This window comes from Semicossyphus pulcher, unplaced genomic scaffold, assembly GCF_022749685.1.
Source record: "Semicossyphus pulcher isolate SPU_LCO1_2020_fin unplaced genomic scaffold, fSemPul1.0.p SCAF_15, whole genome shotgun sequence".
NCBI classification, from domain to species: Eukaryota; Metazoa; Chordata; class Actinopteri; order Labriformes; family Labridae; genus Semicossyphus; species Semicossyphus pulcher.
In genome coordinates, this window is record NW_027211659.1 from 21,656,541 (window position 1) to 21,679,381 (window position 22,841).

The 22,841-nt window shown below is 39.4% G+C and overlaps 1 protein-coding gene across 1 annotated transcript in view; it reads left to right on the forward strand.

Moving 5' to 3' along the window:
* The window catches only part of pth2ra (parathyroid hormone 2 receptor a), a 90,721-nt gene extending 74,500 nt beyond the window's left edge, over positions 1-16,221 (forward strand). The window contains exons 12-14 of the mRNA XM_069663501.1: positions 6,382-6,520; positions 12,892-12,933; positions 15,750-16,221. Coding sequence (XP_069519602.1) covers positions 6,382-6,520; positions 12,892-12,933; positions 15,750-16,133 — 565 coding nt within the window. The 3' untranslated portion in view covers positions 16,134-16,221. The remainder of the gene's footprint in view (positions 1-6,381; positions 6,521-12,891; positions 12,934-15,749) is intronic.
* Positions 16,222-22,841: the final 6,620 nt, after the last annotated feature.

Consider the following 22,841-nt stretch of genomic DNA (forward strand, 5'->3'; position numbering starts at 1 on the left):
TTAAGTGCAGCCCTTCATCAGAGCACATAGAGAACTGACCGCTGTGCTGCAGAGTCTGTGTGTCACCTGCATGTAAACAAGCACAGGATGCAGTCACAGATAATGTTGTAGGGATCGAGGCAGACGTTCAGTTACGTGAGGAGGCTTTTGAGTGTACCATGAGTAACTTGTCCTGGTGCTGATTAACGCTGTGGTTACATTCTAATAGGATCGGCTTTCTATTCAAGCCTGTTAAATTAAAATAACATAAATGTGTGTCCAATATAGTATTTTTATTTTCTTTGTATGTCACTATTGAAAGTATGCAGGTAATTTAGCAGCCTTGTGGCCTGGGTGAAATAATGTTTTTATTAGAATCAACTGAGAATAGTTGCTATGCTAACAGTAAAGTGAAGGTCAAATGCATGTGACAAGTTAGAGCTGCTACAGTGTATTTCTGTCACAGCTGAAGGGAGCAGAATACACATCGGTTCCCTCTACAAACTGGAGGATGCAAAGGTAACAGTCAGCAGAGAATTGCTGTAAGTCAGTTCAGTGACTTGAAGCAAATATGTTGAAATAATACATACATTGTTATGCTCCTCTCAGGTAGTTTAGAGTTCATCAGGTTGATGTTGTTTTTTAGAATTGCTCCACTTAAGATGATGGTAACCTTCCTGCAGTCAATTTCCTTTACCTGAAGTGTTGTTGTTTCTGTTCCCTGGTTGTGCACAACATTAACTTAAGTAACAGTAACTTACATTTCCTACAGAGTTTAAATAGATGCAGTTCCCGACAAAGCACTTCCTCTCCTTCCAGGATGCATGATTACATAAAGACAGTCACAGAAGTCCCCATCTGAACTTCAAGGGCGTATTAATATTATATGTGCTGACGTCCTTAAAAAAATATGCAGCTGCCGCCCTTCAGGATTCCTCATCTCTGTGCCTTTATTGCATGCTCCTGGCTGCTGCTGGATACCATCCAGATGGTCTTTATAAATGTAAAAGAGGAAATGAAGCACTCTCCATTACTTGAGAGCTGTCTGAGCTTCAGCAGCCTTTTGTTTGATGTACTGAACATTGATGGTCAGACAAGGTGGACGAGAACACAGGCGTTACCTCAGGACATTATTGATATGTTATTTATTATAACTGTCAAAGTCTGCTTTCATATTCTTCTCCATTAATCCGTCTTTAAACACTGCCACAACCCATACCGTTTTCTGTTTAGTATGTACTTCATGTCTTGTCCAGTTTTTCATGTCTTCCAGCTCTTTGTGACTTTTATCCTTTCTTGCTTTTCACCATTCTTTTCTTTTATCTGCTGCAGTAAACACAGTGATGTTAAATTAACAGGACTGCTTTCTGTGGGTTTATATGATTAAAGCTCCAGGGTATGTGATGAGAGCTGTGTCCCTTGTAATGGTCTGTTTTTCGTAGCAGCAGTCTGCAGAAATAGCAGAACTTAGAATACCATTTGACCAATCAGAATCAAGTATTTAACATAGCTATGTATCACTCCTTTTACCTCCTCAAGTCTTTTCTTATTCTTCCATTTCTTTTTCCTTTCCTATGTCTTTTTCTTCTTGTTATATTATTATTGTTATTATTAGTAAAGGAAAATAACAAATGGATGCCTTCCTATTGGTAAGGGCTGTAAGATAAATAAAAAAAATGTTAGAGCAATTAGGATACCTAAACTAAATTTATGTTCGTCACCTCCAGGAAATAGTCCCTACGTACATAAATACTATTTTATAGAACAAATAAAATGATCTGTCACCTTGGTTTAGTTGTGTAGATTAGCTGACTAGATTCTGACTGAGGGTGCTAAAATATTAAAAGGCTGTTTTGTACTCTGGGAAATAGACACCCAGAGTTAGTGTGCCTAAACAATCAGCTTAAAAAAAATATGAATGAAAGGAATGAAAAATGCTCTGCACTTCAGTGTTGCTGTCTAGTAATTACATAGCTGAGGAAGCAGAGTAAAGTCTCTTCAGATTTTTTTTCCCTCAAGGACAAGTTTGAAATGTTTTATTGTACTTCTGCATCCAAGACAGAAGAGACTCTCTCATCTGTGGAGGGGATGGGAGCTTGAGTGTTGAAAGCCATTAACCTCATACACAGAAAACTAATTTTCTCCAAACAATGAACACATATGCTTCCACTCTTTTTTAACTCCTACTTTTTTACAAAGGTACCTGCTTTTAACATATTTTATGTAATGACAAGTATGGCTGGGTATCGATAAGGATTTCTCAATTCGATTCGATTCCGATTCACAAGGTCCTGATTCGATTTCCAATCCGATTCGATTCGATATCGATTTGTTTGTGAATTAGACAGCTTATGAACTTTTTTTGCGGTTTCAGATTTTTAGTCTGTACATCTTGCTCATGGTTTTGATTAAACGAACTGGGCTTCAACTTCCGCGAGATTTGAGAACAAAACCACACGAGACTAAGAGTAATGGGGAAAGGATTCACTCGCAGCCAAAGCCGACGCTAACAGAGAGTAACATAAACTAACTTATATATTCATGGATGCACACACGATAAAAAGAGTCCGTCGGCGAGCACTGATATCACCGGAGTGCAGTAAATGAGTCCGGGCATGTCTTCCTCACTGCTGTGTTTCGGCTGAGTCGTGCTGCATCCAGGAGCGCTCAGAAATGTCATAAGACACGTTTTTATACACATTTTCAAAGACTGGACCCGTTGTCATGTTCCACAACCCGGTCCTGAACCATTGTTGCAGTGTGGCAGGGCGCATTATCCTGCTGAAAGAGGCCACTGCCATTAGGGAATACCATTTCCAGGAAGGGGTGTGCTTGATCTGCAGAAATGTTTAGGCAGGTGGTTACGTGTCAGAGTAACAACCACATGTATGGCAGGACCCAAGGTTTCCCAGCAGAACATTGCCCAAAGCATCACACTCCCTCCGCCGGCTTGCCTTCTTCAAATGGTGCATCCTGGTGCCATGTCTTCCCACGCACCGAGCAATCGACATGATGTTAAAGAAAACAGGGGTCAGCATGGGCCCCCTGACTGGTCTGTGGCTAGGCAGCCCCAAACACAACAATCTGTGATGCACTGTGTGTTCTGACACCTTTTTATTAGACCCAGCATGAACTTTTTCAGCGGTTTGAGCTACAGTGGCTCTTTTCCTTCTTTGGACTTCTTTTGGTAGGTACTGATCACTGCAGACTGGGAAGACCCCAAAAGAGCTGCAGTTTTGGAGATGCTCTGACGCAGTCGTCCAGCTATCACATTTTGCCCCTGTAAAAATGGCTCACATCCTTACATTTGCCCATTTTTCCTGCTTCCAACACATCAACAAAGTGATTCACTTGCTGCCTAACATACCCCACAACTTTTACATAAACAAGCTTAATTTTATTCACTCTGGGAACCTTAATTACATTAAAGTACATTTACTTCACACCTGCTGTCATTAAACATTCATAGACTTGAGTTCGAAGAAAGTAAAATGAACTTCTGTTCCGTGCGTTTATGTAATATCTAAAAAGGGGCTATTCCTCACTCATAGACACTCAAAATACACAATACAGATACAGTTCATGCTGTGTAGTGCTGCACTGTTCACCTCACCATCTACTGCTGTTTCTCTCTCCCCCTCTCGCAATCGTCTGCTTCTGTCTGTCTGTCTGTCTGTCTGTCTGTCTGTATCACATAAAAGTATGGCCCGCTAATTAAACTTCTGCACCTACTATCACAATAAGAAGAAACCTATCATAAAAACACAATTATCATGGAGGTATGTTAGAGCCTTACAGCCCGAGTGTAATTATTCACAGGATAAATGAGTTCAGAAGCAGAGAAGTTTTGCTCAAAGCCATCACCATCACATCCAGCCTGAACATTTGAAAAGCATTGCAATGCAAATACAAACATCCAACCGAGGCAAGAAAAACGAAACATTTTCCACTCACAAATACAAAGCTTATGAAGACAAATGAGGCACGTCTGTTCTTCCTCACGTCTGAGCAGACTTTTTAATGACAAGTTTTGGAAAATCCTTTCCCAAGTTGTGTTGTGGATGGATGACAGCAGAGACAAAGACCCCTTTCCTATTGTGAAGCTTTAGGGAGCTTTACGGAAGTCAGTCCTGACTTCTCCTCGTTATCCGGTGGCCAAAGTTACTCTGCACAAGTTCTGGAGTTGGAAAGGGTTTAAGAAACTTGGAAAAACAGCTGTCAACTAGTTTAGCAGCAAAAATATGGTCACTCTTTTGCAAACCGCTGCTCAGTCAAGGATAATGAGGATTTCATGCCTCTTTCAAAACTGATGCTGTATGGCACTTTGAACTGAACAAAAGCAGCACTGACTTCGGCTGCATCAATTGTCCGTTTTTGCAGAATATTGTACAATTGTATGCAGTGCATAGGGAATAAAACAATTACTTGTAGGAAGTGGGGTCCTTAAACTGATAATCTCAAAGTTCTCAGTTTCGTTCTATTTGGCGACACCTTATGGCAATTAAAGGCAATTACGGGAGCAACGTCCCATATAACCAGACGTCTACAGTTGGCTCCCGTTGTTACGGTTGTAACTCTTGATTTTCCTTACTGATGGTCGCTTTCCTTTTTAGACTGTCTGCCTTCATCTGAGCGTCGAATTTGTTTCTTTTTCTTTGGATTTTCACTATTTTTGAAGTTGTATCTGTAGTCATCCATCTTTTCTTTGTTTGTTCAGCCAAAGTAGATTACTGTTTACTCGAAACACTTGCAGAGACTGGAAAAGCAGCCGCTTAGCTCCGCCTACCCTCTCTGGCAGACCAACCACTGCTGGGGGATGGAACACGCGTCACTAACTGGGCGCCACTTGTGATTTTTTCCGCGAATGTCGCCACAGACACCCAGTCCGTAATAATACTATATACTGCAAATGCAAAGGCTTTCATCAGTGGGCCATAGGCTCAATCACCATTGTGTTTCCTCATTCAGCGATAGATAGTGATATTGATAGAGATGATGACTTTAAGCTTTTTGGAAAGGCTGTATGCCATGCTGATGGTAGCCACATCCCCTCTTAGCCCCTCTGTGCATATGTCAATGTTCATGCATCGGATCTACTTTTGAAAGTTCCACTGGACATCTGGGGGCTGCATGGACGACCTCTTAATGCTCACCCTAGTCCGGTACAGTATAGGTTTTCTTTCTCAGCTCTGTATGCTGCAAACTCGATGCTTATCACAGTGGCTCTTGCATATGTTTGTGCCTGCAACTGTTTGATTGAAAAGTTGTTGTATCCTTATCCTCCACAAACTCTAAAATAATATGTTCAGTCATTATTGTTTGGCAGTATGTATCTAATATCTAAACAAGTGCGTGCAAGGATTAGCATGACATAACAGTAAAAATATCCACTTGAACAGCAACACACAATGTCACAGCCTTTTAAATAGCATTTTCCTCCCTTTTTACCTGGTACATGCAGTCCAAAAGCTCATTCTAATTTGTGCAAAAGGTCCCTTTGGAAACTGACCGTGCATCACAAATCCTGCAGAGGCATTGTCTTCACATATTCTTTCAAATATGCATCAGTACGACCCAGGCTTCAAACTGCCTGCCAACTCAACATGACCTTGTTACGCTTCTCGCATATGCTGCACAGTTTGATAAAAGTGATAATCTGACTGACCACACATTTTGTTCTAAACTTTTGTAGCTAAGTTTCCTGATGCACTATTAATTTGGGAAGCTATCTAGGCTCTCTTGAGCAAGCCAAATGTAATCTACAGCAGGCAACATCCCCCCCTAACAACACGCATGGGAAGCAAAAAGCCCCCTTTTTTGACAAGCAAGCAATTTTTCCCAGGAGAACAACTCTATTTTAGATTTGGGATGAGTTTTACCGACAGTTTGGCTCAATAACTGTGACTGGCGGGCAGACCTTCAAATTAAAATGATAATCCACATTGTTCATGATAATCACAGCTGAAAGTCTTTTGCCTTTAATCAAGTACAAAGTTTTGCCAATTACTAGCAAAAGAGGACAACAAATCTTGGCAAATGATCAATTTAATTTCAGGAGCAGCAGGGGATTAACACAAGTTTGGCATCACATTTGTGACATGCATTTTGATTTCCAAAGACTGAGATAACGTGTACTGTTGTTTTCACTCTCAACAGTTGGCAGTGGAGTTTGGCACTTTCCACAAATAGCGGCCTTTTTTGCAGAGCACAATGAAAACAGTCAATCAGTTTAAACTGTTTTAACCATTTTAATTAGTTAAATGATAATAACAGCAACTGAGGATTTTTACTTAATGCATTTATCCAAACATGTTGATTTATTTTTAACTTATGCAATCACACTTAACCCCTTGTTGAACCTGAAATGACCTATCACCTCTGCATGTGCGTGTGTCTCCATAGGAAACTGGCGAAGTCCACCCTTGTCTTAGTGCTGGTGTTCGGCATCCACTACATCATCTTTGTCGGGATGCCGCATACGTTGCAGGGACTGAGCTGGGAAGTCCGCATGTACTGTGAGCTGTTCTTCAACTCCTTTCAGGTACTTTCTGACTTCTTCTCAATTTAGTTACATATGATGAAGGTTGGTTCACATACACTCACAGATCAGGTTAGTTCAGGGTTTTTTTCCAACTAAAATTTAGTATGTTAAGGAAAAGTCCCACAGAATTTTTTCTGTTGGAGGTGGAAATACAAAATTACATGTGGCTACACAAAACAATGATTTGATTTTAAATATTTATCATGCCTTAATTGGTAAAAACGCAAAAAATTCTCAAAAACAAGTTCAACATTCATTTGTCATGCTAAATATCCAACTTAAACTGAATCAAAGCAAGCATATATTATTGCAATTTAAGTTGTTCTGAATCAGATGATACCAAGCATTTGATTTAACTCCTTGTAGTTTTTGAGATACAGCCATTTCTGTAACATGCTATTTTTAGTTGATAGACACAAGGGTAGATCATTTTTTGGGTTTTTTTCAGAAAACCCACTGGAAATACAGGTTCCTGTGGTCACATGTTCAAAAACTCTCATGCACTTAAATACCAGATTGACTCAAGTAAGAATTAATCCTAAAAAATATTTTCCAATCAACTTTTAGGAAGAAATGAAGAGAAATGTAACTTGTAATGTAAAAAAAAAACAGGTTTCCAACATGGCCTCCATTCAATTCAATGTATTTCAAGGATGCATGCTAATGGCTAATGGGCCCATAGGAATGAATGTAGTCTGATTAGCCGAAGCCCTTTCAGGTGCCTCAACCACTAGTAAACACATTTACACACAAACATACACACACAAAAACACATGCACACATACACACGCAAAATCACACACACATGCACACACACGCACGCACACACACATACACACAAAATTATTTTTCAATATAAATTGTAAGAGTCTAGACTATGTGTGTATGAAGAATTATGAAGATGTGATATTCCTAACCTGTTGGTTTAGAGGTTTTTTTGTGAAAAATCAAAAAACCTGCTACCCCTTGTGACTAACAAAAATATTTGTTTAAGAAAAACTGATGCTGTGGCCTCATACTTTGACCAATTTGAAAAAATTTCAATGGATTTGTTCTTAGCTCAGCTGGTACTTTGAGTGCTGTTAGGAAATCATAAAATTCCCCTGTGGACATTAATGGGGTAAACTGTTTTCTTTACACACAAACGCAAAATGTCTGTGGATGGCAGCCTGTGGTCTCGCACTGTAACCTTTCCCACTTCCATTTCATGCTTTAGGAAGCATGACTACTTTCAACAAATTACTCTGCCAGTGTCAAAGTCAAGATTGCTCTATATCATTAAGTGAAGCAGCTGGATAATGAGATTGATCCAGTGTCATAATTCTTCTCTGCACATCTTTTAAATGAGCAATTTCAAAGTGTGTGAATGTGACCTTTCCTATATGAACTTAATGAAACCTCATTGCTTTGCATTTATTGCATGCATTATTAGAGTTTGCTTGATTGGCAAACACTATTGAGCTATTGTAATGAACTCATTTTCAGAATGACCTTGTTTCATGTATAGAATAAAACAGGAAATAGGCACTTAATGGAAAACGTACAACTGATTGAGCAAATCCAATTAAAATTCCCTATTTACACACTAATTAAGTTAAATATTCATTATAGAAATATGTCTATATTATGTTTATATATATATATTTTTTTGGACTACAGAAAAGTTTACTGTTGGAAGTCCGCTTTCTTATTTTGCAGTGGAAAAAAAGGATTTGTCCATTTAATCAGAAATGCTCCCAGAGGAAACAGGAAGCAAATATAAACCATATAGGTGTTCCTACAGCACAAAGTCAGCAGATTAAGAAGCATTAAAGAGCTGTGCGTCTGCTGAGATTTACTCATATACAACTCATTTGCATTAGCAAATACACTGCAGGGAGCTTAGGGACACTCAGATTAGATGTCGGTCAACATAATGAAGTCGCATTTTCAGCGAACTCATCTGCAAACTGTTCACTGCCACCTAATTTGATTTCTTTTCCCTTCAGTGTATATCAAAAACTGCAATTGAGCAGTTTTTCTCCAAATCATTCGTTTTTTAACAATATAATATACAGCTCCGGAAAGAATTAAGAGACCACTCCAAATGTTCCTCATCAGCATCTCGCTCATCTCGCCAGCCCAATCTCCAGATCTGAACCCCATTGACAACATCCTGAATGTGTTCAAGAGGAAGATGGATGGGCACAAGCCATCGAACAAAGCCGAGCTGCTTGAATTTTTACTCCAAGAGAGTAAGACTGGTAGAGAGCATGCCAAGACGCATGAAAGCTGTAATTAAAAACCAGGTATTCCCCCACATTTTGATTTCTGAACCCGTATATAACTAGTATTCTGTTGTTTAAACATTAACTTGTTTTCTTTGCATTATTCGAAGTCTGAAAAACATATTTTTCTTTGCATCTTTAGGTTATATTAACCAGTTGTCATTTTCTGCAAATGAAAGACCTAAATGAGAATGTTTTCTATTTCATATTTTATTTTTTTTACACAAACACAAACCTATAAATAGAACCAGAGAACAAAACATTTTTGCGGTGGTCTCTTATTTTATTTTTCTGAGCTGTATATATTCCATATAGCTTTTCCTCTGGCAGGAAAGCACCAACAGGCACTAGGAAGCACTGGTAGGAAGTTCTTAGTGATAATGCAAAAACACTATATGGACAGAAAAACTAAGGGTACTGTTTCAAAGCCTAAGAACATATTTATTAATCAGAGCAATCACATGAGAAAGTAGCACTAAATATTTTGTAAATTATGAACGATTCTTTGTCAAGATCTGCACTGAGAGGCAGGTAGAAACGGCTATTTATAGCTTACTCGCTCTCTCTCTTTCTTACTCTAACTATTCTAAATGATCATTAATTTCACATCAGTATAATGCAAACTATTAGCTCAGATATAGTAAGGAACACTGTTCTTTTAATGGTAAAGACATGCCCCTACCGTCCATATGAAAACCTCAGCCCTCGCATCAAAAATACTCTTATTTACAGAGAGCATCAGTGTCTTTTATAGGCTGTCCTCAAATGCTGCCGATGTCCATCAGGGAAACTAAGCAGGGGTATGTAACGAAGGGCAGGAGTAGTAGGTCACCCAAAGACCAAAAGAGCAATATCATCATCCAGCCATCCTTTAGGAAGAATTTAGTCTCTATTCCTACTAGATCCTCACACCGTATGGATGTTAGATAAATCACCTTCAGACACATGTGAAGACTACTTAAGAGCACAGAGTAATGGGGTCACACAAAGGCTGACAGACATGGACATGTCTGATTGCTAGTTATGCAGTCTTTAAATAGACTAATTGAGATGCCTGTGACGCTGTGTTTAAGAGGGCAGAGACCCAAGAATGGAACAGTCTGTATGTATGTATGTAAAAATCACAAAGGTTCATGAATCCTTTCTGTTAGATTACTTTAGAAAGATTGATCTTAATGAATGTTCACTGACAGTTTGACCCATGCATAATTAAGTGTTGTAAATTCCTTAAAATAGAAGACTGCAGATGGAGCGCATAGAACTCCTCCTTGAAAATGACAGCTACGCTAAATGTAATTTTTGACAGGTCTGTGTTATGCACATAAAGTAAAAGAAAAGGACTCTGTGTGCTTGTAGGTGTGATGGTGCCCAGAGAAACAACAAAAGCACAATTTCGTTGTAAAACAACTACTAAAATTGCACCTGTTGTGCCTTAAAACCCCAGCTGCACCAATCCATCCACCTCTGCATGAGCAGATCTGTTTCAAGCCCAGTCATAACACATGCAATTTCAAATTAAAGCTGTCATAAATAGACGTAGACCGGTGGACACAGCACCGAGGAGTTATGTCACCTTCTGTGTTCGCTAAATGGTGCTAGGAAACGACTCCTAATTATTATATCTGATATTCCAATATATTAATTGTGATCTGCACCAAGAAGATTTATTAGAAGTAAAATGGCTTACACCTTATTACCAGTAGATGTCCCAATGACTATGACAAAGTGGCATGCAGACATTTTCAGACTAATAGACAGCGCTTTGCTGTCAGCAGTATTTGGTTATTTATCTGAAGCCTTTTTGTCAGCAGATCCAAGGCACAGAGAGATGAGAACTTAATTTAAGGATAATAATAATAAGTGCACCCACTCACAAATGCCCGGGGACCTCAAACAGATACTTCAATATCAATGATTCCTTAAAGGCAATTTCTACTTAATAATGAAACGAGAATTTTCCCTCTCCTATTCCCATATTGTCAAAAAAATATTGCATTGTAAGTTGTAAAGGGTCAGCTGCAAATGCAGATTGGCCTTAATGAAGCCCTTCACTGCCTTGAGGTTGCAACACGGCACTCAAGAATTAGATATTCACTTCATCTTTCATGCAGACCATACCTGCACCCAGAACAATGCACTGTAAGCTGCATGGGGTATTAGTAGACTGAATAGTAGAGGCACACTCAGACACACCTGCCTTTGATCGGCACCCAAATCTGTCTCTCACACACAAACTAACTAACTAACTAACTAACTAACTAACTAACTAACGAACTGAGAACAGCTCTCCATCAGTGCCAATTACTGTGAAGGTGATGGTAAGATTAAATCTTGGTGCGTGCACAGCCATGTATTTTCTGATTTTCACAGCAGTGTTGGTGTTTGGTAAACCGGAGATAATTTCCCATGGAGTTGGGAAGTTTGCAGCAGTGCTGTAACTGATTTACTAACAAACATCATCAGCTTCACAAAAAAGGATTTCATGACTACATACAGTGTGTCATTCAGTTCAACAAGGCTCTAACCCTTTTCTCTTTTAACCGTAACTCTTAGATTCAAGTGAATAAATAAACTTCAAAGCTGTCACGAAAACCACACAAAAGCCTGCTTACTCATGCCACTTTGTGCTGTATTGTTCATGTATAAAAATTCCTGGAGCAGTGACAATATACAACACCAATTTACACTGGTGCCCACCTTTCACACCCCTACTTTCCATGCAGGTTTCTGAATATATTTAAACTCTATGCGGTAAGAATGTATCCATCTTTCACACCATCAGTAACCTATTCACAGGCTTTTGTGCTGTAAGTGTTGAGTTTCAAGTTGACAAAATACAATTAAAAAGTGTGAGTTTGACAATTTATTACTTTTTTCTTTCACTATGTTTTGTAAGGATGTAATCTATATTTAACAATAATTCTTCTCTATGTTTACATTGTGTCAACATGTTTGACAAGCATTGATTTTGTTCCATCTTGAGCAAATGTTCTCACAATCCATCGTTGCCATTATGATGATTATGATGTTTCCATTAGATGCAATTTAAACCATTAGAATCGCATATCTTATAACTTCAGGTTCCTATGGATATTCATTGAAGCCATGGTTACCTGTGCTAATTCAAAGCCCCAGGGGGCAAAGTGCTGACCTCTCACAATTTTAATTTCTGGGTGGTTCAGATATATATTATAAGAAAAACTGAGAAGAGATGCACATGGAGTTTTATAAATCTGACAAAAGACTGCGTATGCATGGTGCCTTTATTGTTTCTTCACCTTTATACATTTCACTCCTGGTGATAAAGTGCTCCTGACTGGATGAGATCGATAGTTTTCACCATGCTACTTATCACTATATTTTTTTGATGTTGTCAGTGAGATAAATATAATCTGAATATTAAAATACCTGAAGGGTCATAATAATAAAGCCACAGATGACCTGCCTGTGGCCTTGGTCTGAACCCGCATGAATTACACAGCTAGCTGACACAAAGTGGTTTTTAACTACTTCTATGATACTAATGTGATAATAATGTCAAGAACATGTGGTTCTTATGTGTTTTTAAACTCCTAAAAATAACTTTTTTAGAACATATCTAATTTTAAAAAGAACCAGTGTGATGATAAAACTACATTCTAATGAACACGTCTGGAGGCTGTTCTTCCTTTCAAAGAACATTGCTTATTAAGGCGCCAGCACAGATGTGCTGCAAGACACTCACACACACACACACACACACACACACACACACACACACACACATGAGTGCAAAAACACACACATATGAGCACACATGTTCCCAGCATTTTCACAAAAACATCGCTCACAACCTGTTACCATAGCGGGAAGCAGGGGCACGTGTGGAATGAGGCCAGACCACCCAGAGATATAGCATCTTTTTTTTAACTAGATAAGCTCTATTTGAGGCAAAGAGATTTTTCTCTTCTATTGATAAAAGATAGCACCTGTATTTTACTCAGAAAACACATTTAATGAATTCTTGTGATTGTCCTGCTGTAAATAGCCTAACCTTTGCTCTTTCAGACTTGGCTCCCACTGTGTTACCTGCCCATCATTTTAATGGCAATTTATTTCCTTCAGGGTTTCTTTGTGTCCATCATCTATTGCTTCTGCAACGGAGAGGTGAGTGGATTGTTTTTTCTTAAAGGTATCGATCACAAGAAAATGCTCAAACACTGCGAGACTGAAGCAAATAAATACAAGTTACAAACAAAGCACAATATAAACCTCAGTTGTATTTAAAGTTAATCATAGGCACTAAAACAGCACATCTGACCCCTCGCTAAGTCCCACCCACTTGGTTACTGTTGCTACGTCTGTCAAGCTTTGGCACCGGCATTTAAATACTATTATTTTCAACTATAACAGTGAGAGATGTTCCAAGGGAAATAAAAGCAAATTTCTGGAAAAATTGTTCCTAAATATCAGAGACAAGTTGACAGAATCGACTACAATATGCATTTGAAAGCTAGATCCGGAATATAATTTGTCAGCGGAGTGTTGAGAATGAAGAGGGCACAAAAATCGAGGCTAAGGCTCACTGGTCCCAATGCAAGCGTCAGGCACCCCACATCTTGACAAATCATGTTAAGGACAATCATATACATGAACAACAATGTTCTTGCACAGCAGGGTAAGTCAATATATGTTTAATTATGACTCCTTCTAACTATTATCTAATAGGCCTAGGTTTTGGCCTGTTGCTAGTTAAACTTAATTATCCCACTTTTTCATTTTGTTTAAAGCTAGCTAGCTTAGTTAGCATCTTACTTTTTTGTTGATCTTCGATGGATTAAGCTGCAAGTGAGGTCTTCCATAGTTTTCAATCCATGTCCAACATCTCTCCTTTTGAGTTTTTGGCTTCAGAAAAACGAAAAGAAATATGACACCCCCCTCTAAACTTTGAGGATATCTGCTGTCAGACTTGCAGATTCCACAAGCACACTGTTTCGCCATTTCTCCTTGTTCTGAAAGCTTAACAGGCCTCCCGCACCTACTTACAGTTACTAACGTAGGATTGGACCCGTGGCCATGGAAGGGAGGGGCTTAAGGGAAGGGTCAGTTGTTGCCACACATAATTAAGAGGGACTAAAAGAAGTAAAGACGATAGTCTTACTTACTATTTGTCAGTTCCTGCCCTCTCAAATGAAGGAAAAGTGCTGACATGGTGTTAGTCTGTCGCTGCGTCTCCCCTCACTATCTCATATACTTTGTAGTCAGCTTTTTCAAACTGGCTATCCAAATGAAAATTGTCATTTCAACCAGTTTTTATCTTACGAGAAAACATCTCATCAAACTGCTGGTAGAGAACAGAAGGCAGCAAAGTGTTTGGAACACTCATTATCAGGAGTTATTTACAACTACTCCTGACAGTCAACTAACAGCCAGTTCTGTTTATGCAATGGGGAAAAAAACATATCTCTGTAAGTGGACAACAAATAAAATGGCCCAGAGCAACCCACGCAACACCATTCCAACCAATTAGCAACTAGTAGAGTTTGTGCTCTGCACTGCAACCTCTGTCTCTGCCAGCCAATCTCTCTCCTCACAACCTCGCCTACAGGGAATTGAGCTGCACCATGATATGGATTACTGCCATGTTGTTTCCCAGTTTGTAGTTTTCGTTGCAGTGTATTTAGAGGGTTGGCTGTTGAGTTCAAGTATCAACAATCCTTCCCCAGAATTGCGTACTGCCTTAAAGTGGTGGAGTTTTAAAATACACACGATGCTGGTGACAATGCTTACAGGTTCTAAACCTTGATATTGTTTCAGGGGGGATACTGGGAATCTGAGATCCTTAGATGGGTCCCTCCTTGTTGTTCCAAGGTCTAAATTATCAAACAAAGGTGATAGAGCTTTTGCAATCAGGGCCTCGAGACTACAGGACATCCTGAGGAGATTCAGGGCTGCACGCTCTGTGTCCTCTTTTCCAAAACATTTTCCAAAACCTACTTTTAAAAATTGACTATAGTTAATTTTTTGTGTTTAAGATGTTTGTTTTTACACTTGGTGTGCTGTTATGTGTCTAGTTTTTATGGCTTTTAGGTTATTTTATTCTCTTTTTATTTAATATCTGCACTGTTTGTTTTTTTAAAGCACTTTGTAACTTTGTTTGAAAAGATTCTGTATAAATATTATGTTTATTAGTATTATTACTATTAACAAATCAGATCTAGAATAGAATAGATTACTTTATAGAGTTAAAAAAATGAACAAATATTAACACAGCACACCAGTAATAAATAAATAGTAATACATAGTCAGTTAATTGCACTTAGTCATGATTAATTGCACTCTACCCAATATTAAGTAACAGTCCTACTTCTTAACAGAGTTCTGTTCCTTGATGGCACATGGGTCAAAACCGTTAAGGAATCTAGAAGTGCAGGTCTTAATAGACCTGTAGTAGCAGGGTGAAAACGTGGTGTCCTGGGTGAGATGAGAGGTTATATTTGTAGCCCGGCATAGACATCAGGATCTGTAAGTGACTTGGAGAGAGGGCTGCTGTGTACCGGTGATGTTCTGTACTGATTTTATTACTCTCTGAAGTGCTGTCCTGTCCTCAGTGCAGCTACAAAACCACACCAGGATGCCATAAGAGAGGATGCTTTCAACAGAACAGTGATACCAGCAGCTGCTTAGACTAAATGGTGAATAGTATTAGACTACATGGCCAAAAACATGACTTTAGTGGAATGTTTTACTTGTCAGTGTTTGCTAGAAGGCAACTGTTTTCATATATATTGATCATTTGTAAAGATGCTGAAGTTTTGATACCTTTAAGTGGCTGAATTACAGTCTCCACAGAAGTGCCAACAGTCTACACTGACTCAAAAGAAAGGAAAACAATTACACAAGCTAAAAAAAAAAGCATCTGCCCAAATATTTAAATGACCCAAATATTTCAAAATAAGACTTTGTTATTCCCTTCCCCACAGGTCCAAACAGAGATAAAGAAAACATGGACACGTTGGAACCTGGCCTTTGAGTGGGAGGGCCCGGTGGTCTGCGGCCGCTACCGTTACGGCAACGTGGTGGTCGGCCTAAACAACAATAGCACGAGCAGCCAGTCCCACCTGGCAGGGGCCGGACCTTCCACCCGCTCCACCACACTTGTTTCAAGTCGTGTTTATCGGAGCACAGGTCCCGGGATCAGCTTGCACGCCACACTCCCGGGATATGTGATCAGTAACTCGGACCCATCCATACCCGAGGAGCCTGAGGACAGCGGGCCGAAGCGGGTGGACGATATCTCGCTGAAAGAAAATCTGCCTGTCCTTAATACCAGTGCAACAGCTGAGGATGAGGAGGAGACACTGTAGCAGAAGCCCAATGTCAAAGACTAAAAGAGAGTTTAAAGGTGGAGCTGTGCCAACCCAGTCCAGCCTAATGTAATTCAAACTATAAAGAGTGTATAAATTGCAAAGGAAAAGTTGGACTGTTTGTGTGCAATGAATTAATTCCATTGCAAAAAAAAAAAGTCTCATTCAATACCAACTGGCAAAAAATGTGTACACAGGGTTTTCAGAGACACTCAGGCTACATAAAAACAGTAATTCAAACTGAAAGCTTGACTCTGGCCTTCAAGCTGACCTGCTGGTATTGGAAGTAATGTTAATGTTGACCTTCTGAACCTCCACAGTTTCACTTTTCACTCGCTAAGTGACCATTTTAGCCTTTGTGCTACATGTCGTTGATCACTGATGTTTGGATATGGATGTATTAGTAGGAGACAGGGCAGAGGTGCTATAGGGTGAAATACAGCTCACACAACAGAAACACTTATCTATAATTACATTTCAGCATTTGAAGTGTAAGTGAGCTGCTGCTGCACAGACCCTCCTACAGAAGACAATCATTATCACCTTTAGAAGTGTACAAACGGAACTAAAATGTAAAACTTCTGCAGACATCTGAAGATTTCCAAACGGGACAAAAAGGCTGCTTATTTTTCTCAGGGAGGGCAATGCCATAGTGCATTTCTCCTGATTGTAGTTTACCTTGATAGTGTATATAATAATTCTACCACAACTGAAGATGATGATAAGCCACGGTAGGAAAAAAGCACAAACAAAACACTTGAGAAATATGACACTGAAATCTGAAAAATGGGGGTGAACTAGTGGTAAATAAAGGTTGATTCTTTAAAAAATATATATACAGGAGCAGGCTTTGCTGTAGAATAATCTCCTGTATGAAGGGTATGATGAAACTTTGTTTTTATCCAACAAATGTTCATCATTCATTCACTGAATTCAAAATGCAGAGGATTGGTTTCTCCACATATCACAAAGCTGCATAAAGAGTGTTATTTACAGCCATTAACAGGAGATTCAAGCCCTCCTACTGGCTTAATTACAGTTACAGCAGATGCAGTATCTGTCTTGCAAAAGGAGAATACGCCCTGATGATGGATCATTTTTATGGACAAATTCAGTGTCATGGTGAACATCTGTGCTTGCCTGTTCTGTCAGCCCACATTGTGAAGAATCCTGCATTTTGTTTGGAGGAACTTGTGAGCTACATCTACCACTTGAACAAAGGGGGATTTATCATTTTCCTATTGTTTACTTAAAAAACTTCCTGATTTGAAATGAAGATATTGCTCACTTTTCAGGAGATTATTTAAGGAAGCAGTGGCTGACATGAGTGGATCTGTTTACGCTCTGTTTACTGCTTGTAAGCAAGACAAGAATTGTCACAGTCAGTAGCACATGAGCGCTTCCTGCCAGCGTTTACTGTTGCTAGGTTACGAAAGTTGTCTGGCAGGACTTTTGCTTCCCTCGGTAGTGATCGTTAAGTCTGTTTTAAATTACTGTATGCTTAATATTTGCTTTAATTCAATGAAATTTTACAAAGAAAACAAAAACAATGGAAAGGAATCGTGTGCTGGCGTATCCTCGAAAAAACAAAAATACGCTTCTCTTCGGCCATTGCTGTTGACAAAGTTGATATCTGAAGTCCCGTCCCTTCTCGATTTTGATTGGTCAGTGAGGGAGAAGTGACATTGACGAGCGTTGCGGTGTTCTAAAAGTTGAACTATTTTCAACTCAGAGCACTGTGAGCACAGCGACAAAAGACAGCTGACGCCAAGGGCGTTTTAGCGCTGAAAACGCTAAACTGCACTGGTTTTGTATCAATCAGACTTTATTTGTGTAGCACTTTTCATACAAATAAAATGTAACACAAAGTGCTTCACATAATACAACAATGTGGAAAAACATTAAAATTGTAATAGCTAGTGGGAGGAGATTGCCCCCAGGGCCCCCAGCCAGAAAGCATGTTGTATAGTATATAGAAAATAGGTGCTGCCAGCGCAAAAAATGTCGTTAGTGGACACAGGCCCTTACTGTTGCATTGAGACAGAGTCCGAATCATATCATTTTGTTTCTTTTTGAACATCCACTCTGCTGAATGTAAAGGGCTACATTATGGATGTTCAGTGATTTTGTGTCTGCTTTGTGCATGCATGTTTGTCTGTGGATTTGATGCAGAGCTTGTCACAAAAGGATCTTTATTGTTAACTGTGCCTCTTCTGCTCCAGCAGAAACTTTAAAAAATAACTTAAAAGTATTCTTTTTAATATTGTCTGTTCATGTGTTTAATGAATTTGGCTGTCTCTCTCTAGGATATGTGTTTGTGTCTCTTTCTTCCTTTCCCTGCCTACTCAATTTCTCCTCCCTCCCCTCTTCCCTTTGGACTGTTGATAGATGTTAAAAGTTTTCAAAAAGTACCTGGTTAGCCACTCTTTGATATTCCACTGACAATTATGACACAAGCTATAGGCTACTTCTTTAATTGAGGCTGGAATAATAAGATCAGATAATACTTTATTGATCACCAGAGGGGAAATCCGGTTGTTGCAACAGCACAAAGACAAGTAACAAGAAGGCAAGTACAAAGAGAATAATAATAGATAAATATAAAATAAAATAAGAGGTATATACTGCTGGTATATGAAAGTGACATAAGTGACAATCTAAAGTGACATGGTATGAAAGTGACATAAGTGACAATCTAAAGTGACATGGTATGAGATAAAGATACATATATGGGTAATAGCAGCAACATTTAGCAATATGAAATACAGTATCAAGTGTGAGATAAATAAGGTGCGATATAAAAGTGTCAAAAAACAGCATATCAGATGTAATGATAACATAATATAGTGCAGTATAGTATGGAGGTAAGTAGTAGTATGAAAACGTCACAGTATATGGCAATTGTATAATTAAGTCACATCAGTAGAATGTCACTGAGGACTGAAGGTGATGAGCGTCACAGTCTGTCATGGATGACAGTCCGTAGCTTCCACTGCTGTTGTACAGTCTGATGGCAGTGGGCACAAGGGGGCGCCTAAAGCACTCAGTTCTGGACCTTGGTGGGATGATGAGCTGGCTGGATGAGCTGCCCATCTACCATAGCTCATCGTGGAGAGGGTGAGAGGGGTTGTCGAAGGTGGCTTTAATTTTGTCCTTCATCCTCCTCTCAGCCACTGACTCCAGAGTGTCCAGATCAAGCCCAACCACAGAGCGGGCCTTCCTCACCAGCTTGTTGTGTCTGTTAGCCTCACCAGCCTTGAGGCCATCCCAACTGCACACCACGGCAAAGAACAGTGTGCTGGCCACTACAGACTGGTCTTCAGGAGCCTGCTGCAAACAATGAAGAACCTGAGTTTCCTCTGGAAGAACAGCCTGCTCTGTCCCTTCCTGAAGAGGGCGTCAGTGTTGTGAGACCAGTCCAGTTTGTTGTACTTGTAGGAGTCCACCCTCTCCACTTCCTCTCGCCTGGGACAGTGGTCTTGATTGGGGCAGTCATCATCAGTAATATTGGATTCAAAATGTTAAAAATGCTGTGTGATGTGTGACATGCCAAGCTAAAGTGCTTTCATGGCAAACTGTGTCACCTTAATTCTATAAAGTAAACTAACTGCCAATTTATAAAGCCCTTACAGTTATGCAAATTGTAACACGTGACTGCGGTCTTACCAGGAGTTGAAGCAATTTTGTCTCTTTTTTCAGTTTAGATGAGCTGAGAAATGTTAGCTTAGCGCAGGGTCTGGGCTAGCCTGTGCCGAAAGAGGAGGAATTCTCATTTCTGTAACTCCAAATTTGTCTTTTTTTACTCGTCAATCAGTTAGCTGAAAGCGGCTTGTTTCGTTTGCTTTGGGGTTTGTGTAGCTTCCTGCCATTGATGGCAACGTACCAGCTAGCCTATATTTCTGTACCTTAACATTTTGTAAGCTGTTGTTAGCAAGCATGTTGTTGGCAATTTTTGGTAGACAGAAGCATTTGCTTGATTTATTGCAGAAGTGAAGTTGTATGCTAATAAGTTGTATTATTAAATGGACTGTACTTAGAAAGCTAATTTTGTAGTTGTCTAAGTATAGTCTTCCAACCTCTCAAGGTGTTTTACACATGTCACATTCACCAAATTAACACACTCATACACTGATGGCAGAGGCTAACCTACCCATTAAGAACTTACATAACTGACTCTCTCTCACACACACACACACACACACAACACACACACAAACACAGAGGCTATTCCTTTGCGAGTAATTCAAACTTCATTATCTTGCCAAAAGACAGTTCAACATGCGGACTGGAGTATGTGGGATCAAACTGCTGATCTTCTGATTAAGCTAAGACCCGCTGTACACCCTGTGCAACAGCCGCCCCACAGTTGACAGTGTGGAAACATTTCTTGCTAAAACTTGTTAACTCATTTTTTAAGCCACATATGAGCGTGGCAGCTTAAACGTCGTTTGAAGGTGTCTTTAGTGAAGCTGGGTTGTGTAATAGAATGGAATGATTACGTTGGTCTCTGATCAGACCTTTGTCATTATTTTGGTCAAATAGCAAGATCATGTAAAGAATTTTCGAGAAAAAAAGGCCTCAACACCCACTACATAGCGAGGATACGTGCCCAGGCAACCTGCCTTGTTTTCTAAAGCCATTACAGCCTGACAAGTTATTATCTTCTTCCAGACAAGGTAATAATAGGCCCTTATATTGAATCGCTCATTCCCCGCTTGAATAGAGGACACGGGGTATGCTTGGCACTTTTAAACATTGTGTGCCGGCCTCTATGAAACACACAAACAACTTGTACATACACTCAGCTGTATCAATCAATTCCCCAGATACCTTACACTGGAACCCAGATATTCGTAGCAGCAGGACTGGCGGCATCGTCACTTTATATTTTAGCATTTGTTTAGATAATTTAAAGAAAATCTTTGGCTTTTATTTCTGCTTCTAAAGAAGTGTATCATAGTTTTTACATTGTTGTCCAAATTTGTCTTTTAATAATACTACTGGGTCTCTTTGTGTATAAGAGAGACTTAAGAGTAAGCTCTTTAAAACAAAGCCAAAAACATCAACTGCCTCATTTGGAATCTAATTATTTTGTCATGGCTGCCGTCCTTATTTCTAATGAGCGTTTCTTGGTACAACAACACAATTAGTGCCAGGTTGAAGAGGCAAAGGTTTGACTGGCCTTGTTTTTGTTTTCTACAAACAACTGACAGAACTGTGTGTGCTCTGCCTGTTAGTTTACTGTTACAGTCCATGTAACATGACTTCCCCTTCTCCCCCACTTTGCTGTTCACTTCATTTCAAAAGACATATGCAACCTCCTTTGTGGTTCACCCTTGTGATAATTATCAGAGTGCCGCTTATAAGCAGAGCACACAAATTCAAACACACAGACATATAAATAAGTATAAGTCGGCCATGCCTGCTATAAAACCCCTGCTAGACATTCTAATGGGCTTCATTCAGAAACAATGCACTAGAGACCTGCGCACTTACATTAGCAGTAAGGATGGTAGGGCATTACACTGGTCAAAAAAACCCAACAGTTTAGTATACATAGTGAGACTGTGCGGGTTTTTAACACATAAAAGCACACTGTATGCTTTACAATGGATACACTTTGTATCTTCCAAGGCTGCAATGATTCCAAACAAGAAATGAAAATTGTATCACCATATGATCTGTTTGACGGTGTATGACAAAAAATACCTCTAGTGGCCACTTGAGGCGGCCTCCAAAAGGAACTCAGTTCCTATTTAGCACCACATTAAAGTTATAATGTTGAAGATCTCAGTTTCGTTCTCTTTGGCGGCACCTATGGTGATAAACTGTATTGCGGGTGACGTCCACGGATGGCACTGGGTGTAACTCTTGATTTTCCTCGCTGACAGTCGCTTTCCTTTTTAGACTGTTTGCCTTCATCTGAGCGTCAAATTTGTTTCTTTTTATTTGGATTTTCACTTATTTTTGAAGTTGTATCTGTAGTCATCAATCTTTTTTGGTTTGTTCAGCCATAGTAGACCAACTACTGCTGGGTGATGGAAAATACGTCACTAACTAGGCGCCTCTTATGATTTTTTCTGCTTAAGTCGCCATAGACACCCAGTCTGCAATACTGCAAATGCAAAGGATTTCATCAGTGGGCCACAGGCTGTATCACCCTTGTATTACCTCATTCGGTGATAGATAGTGACTTAACAGACATTTATTAAAATGAAAATCTTCGAGATTATTACTTTGCTCAACTACAACTGTATGGGGGTGAATTTATATACAACTCATCTGTTTAAATTATTTTAAACCTTTAAGTTATGAATAATTAGCTGCATGGTCACTTTGAGTGACAGGTGAATACTGCTAGCTGTCTGCTAAACGTCAACACAGTTAAGTCAGTCACTGAACTTTACCTTGGCTGTCTTTGTGTTGTCGTTGCCTTTTTGGGGAACCATTCATGAAGTCTGTGCTCAAGCCTTTTCAGTCAGTATAAATCTAGTATTATTTGTACGTTAACACTATCAGTTACCGTGCTCCCCATACCTATCTTGTTAGCTTGTCACACACAGTTTTGTTTGGCTCATGCATGGGAGTCAGGATTGTATTAGACGGTGGGCAGTATGAAATTATATTTAATAAATCCACAACAGTGGTGTTAAAATTTGGTGTGCTTTATGGAAGTAGAAAACAAAAACAACTGTACAAACATCTGGT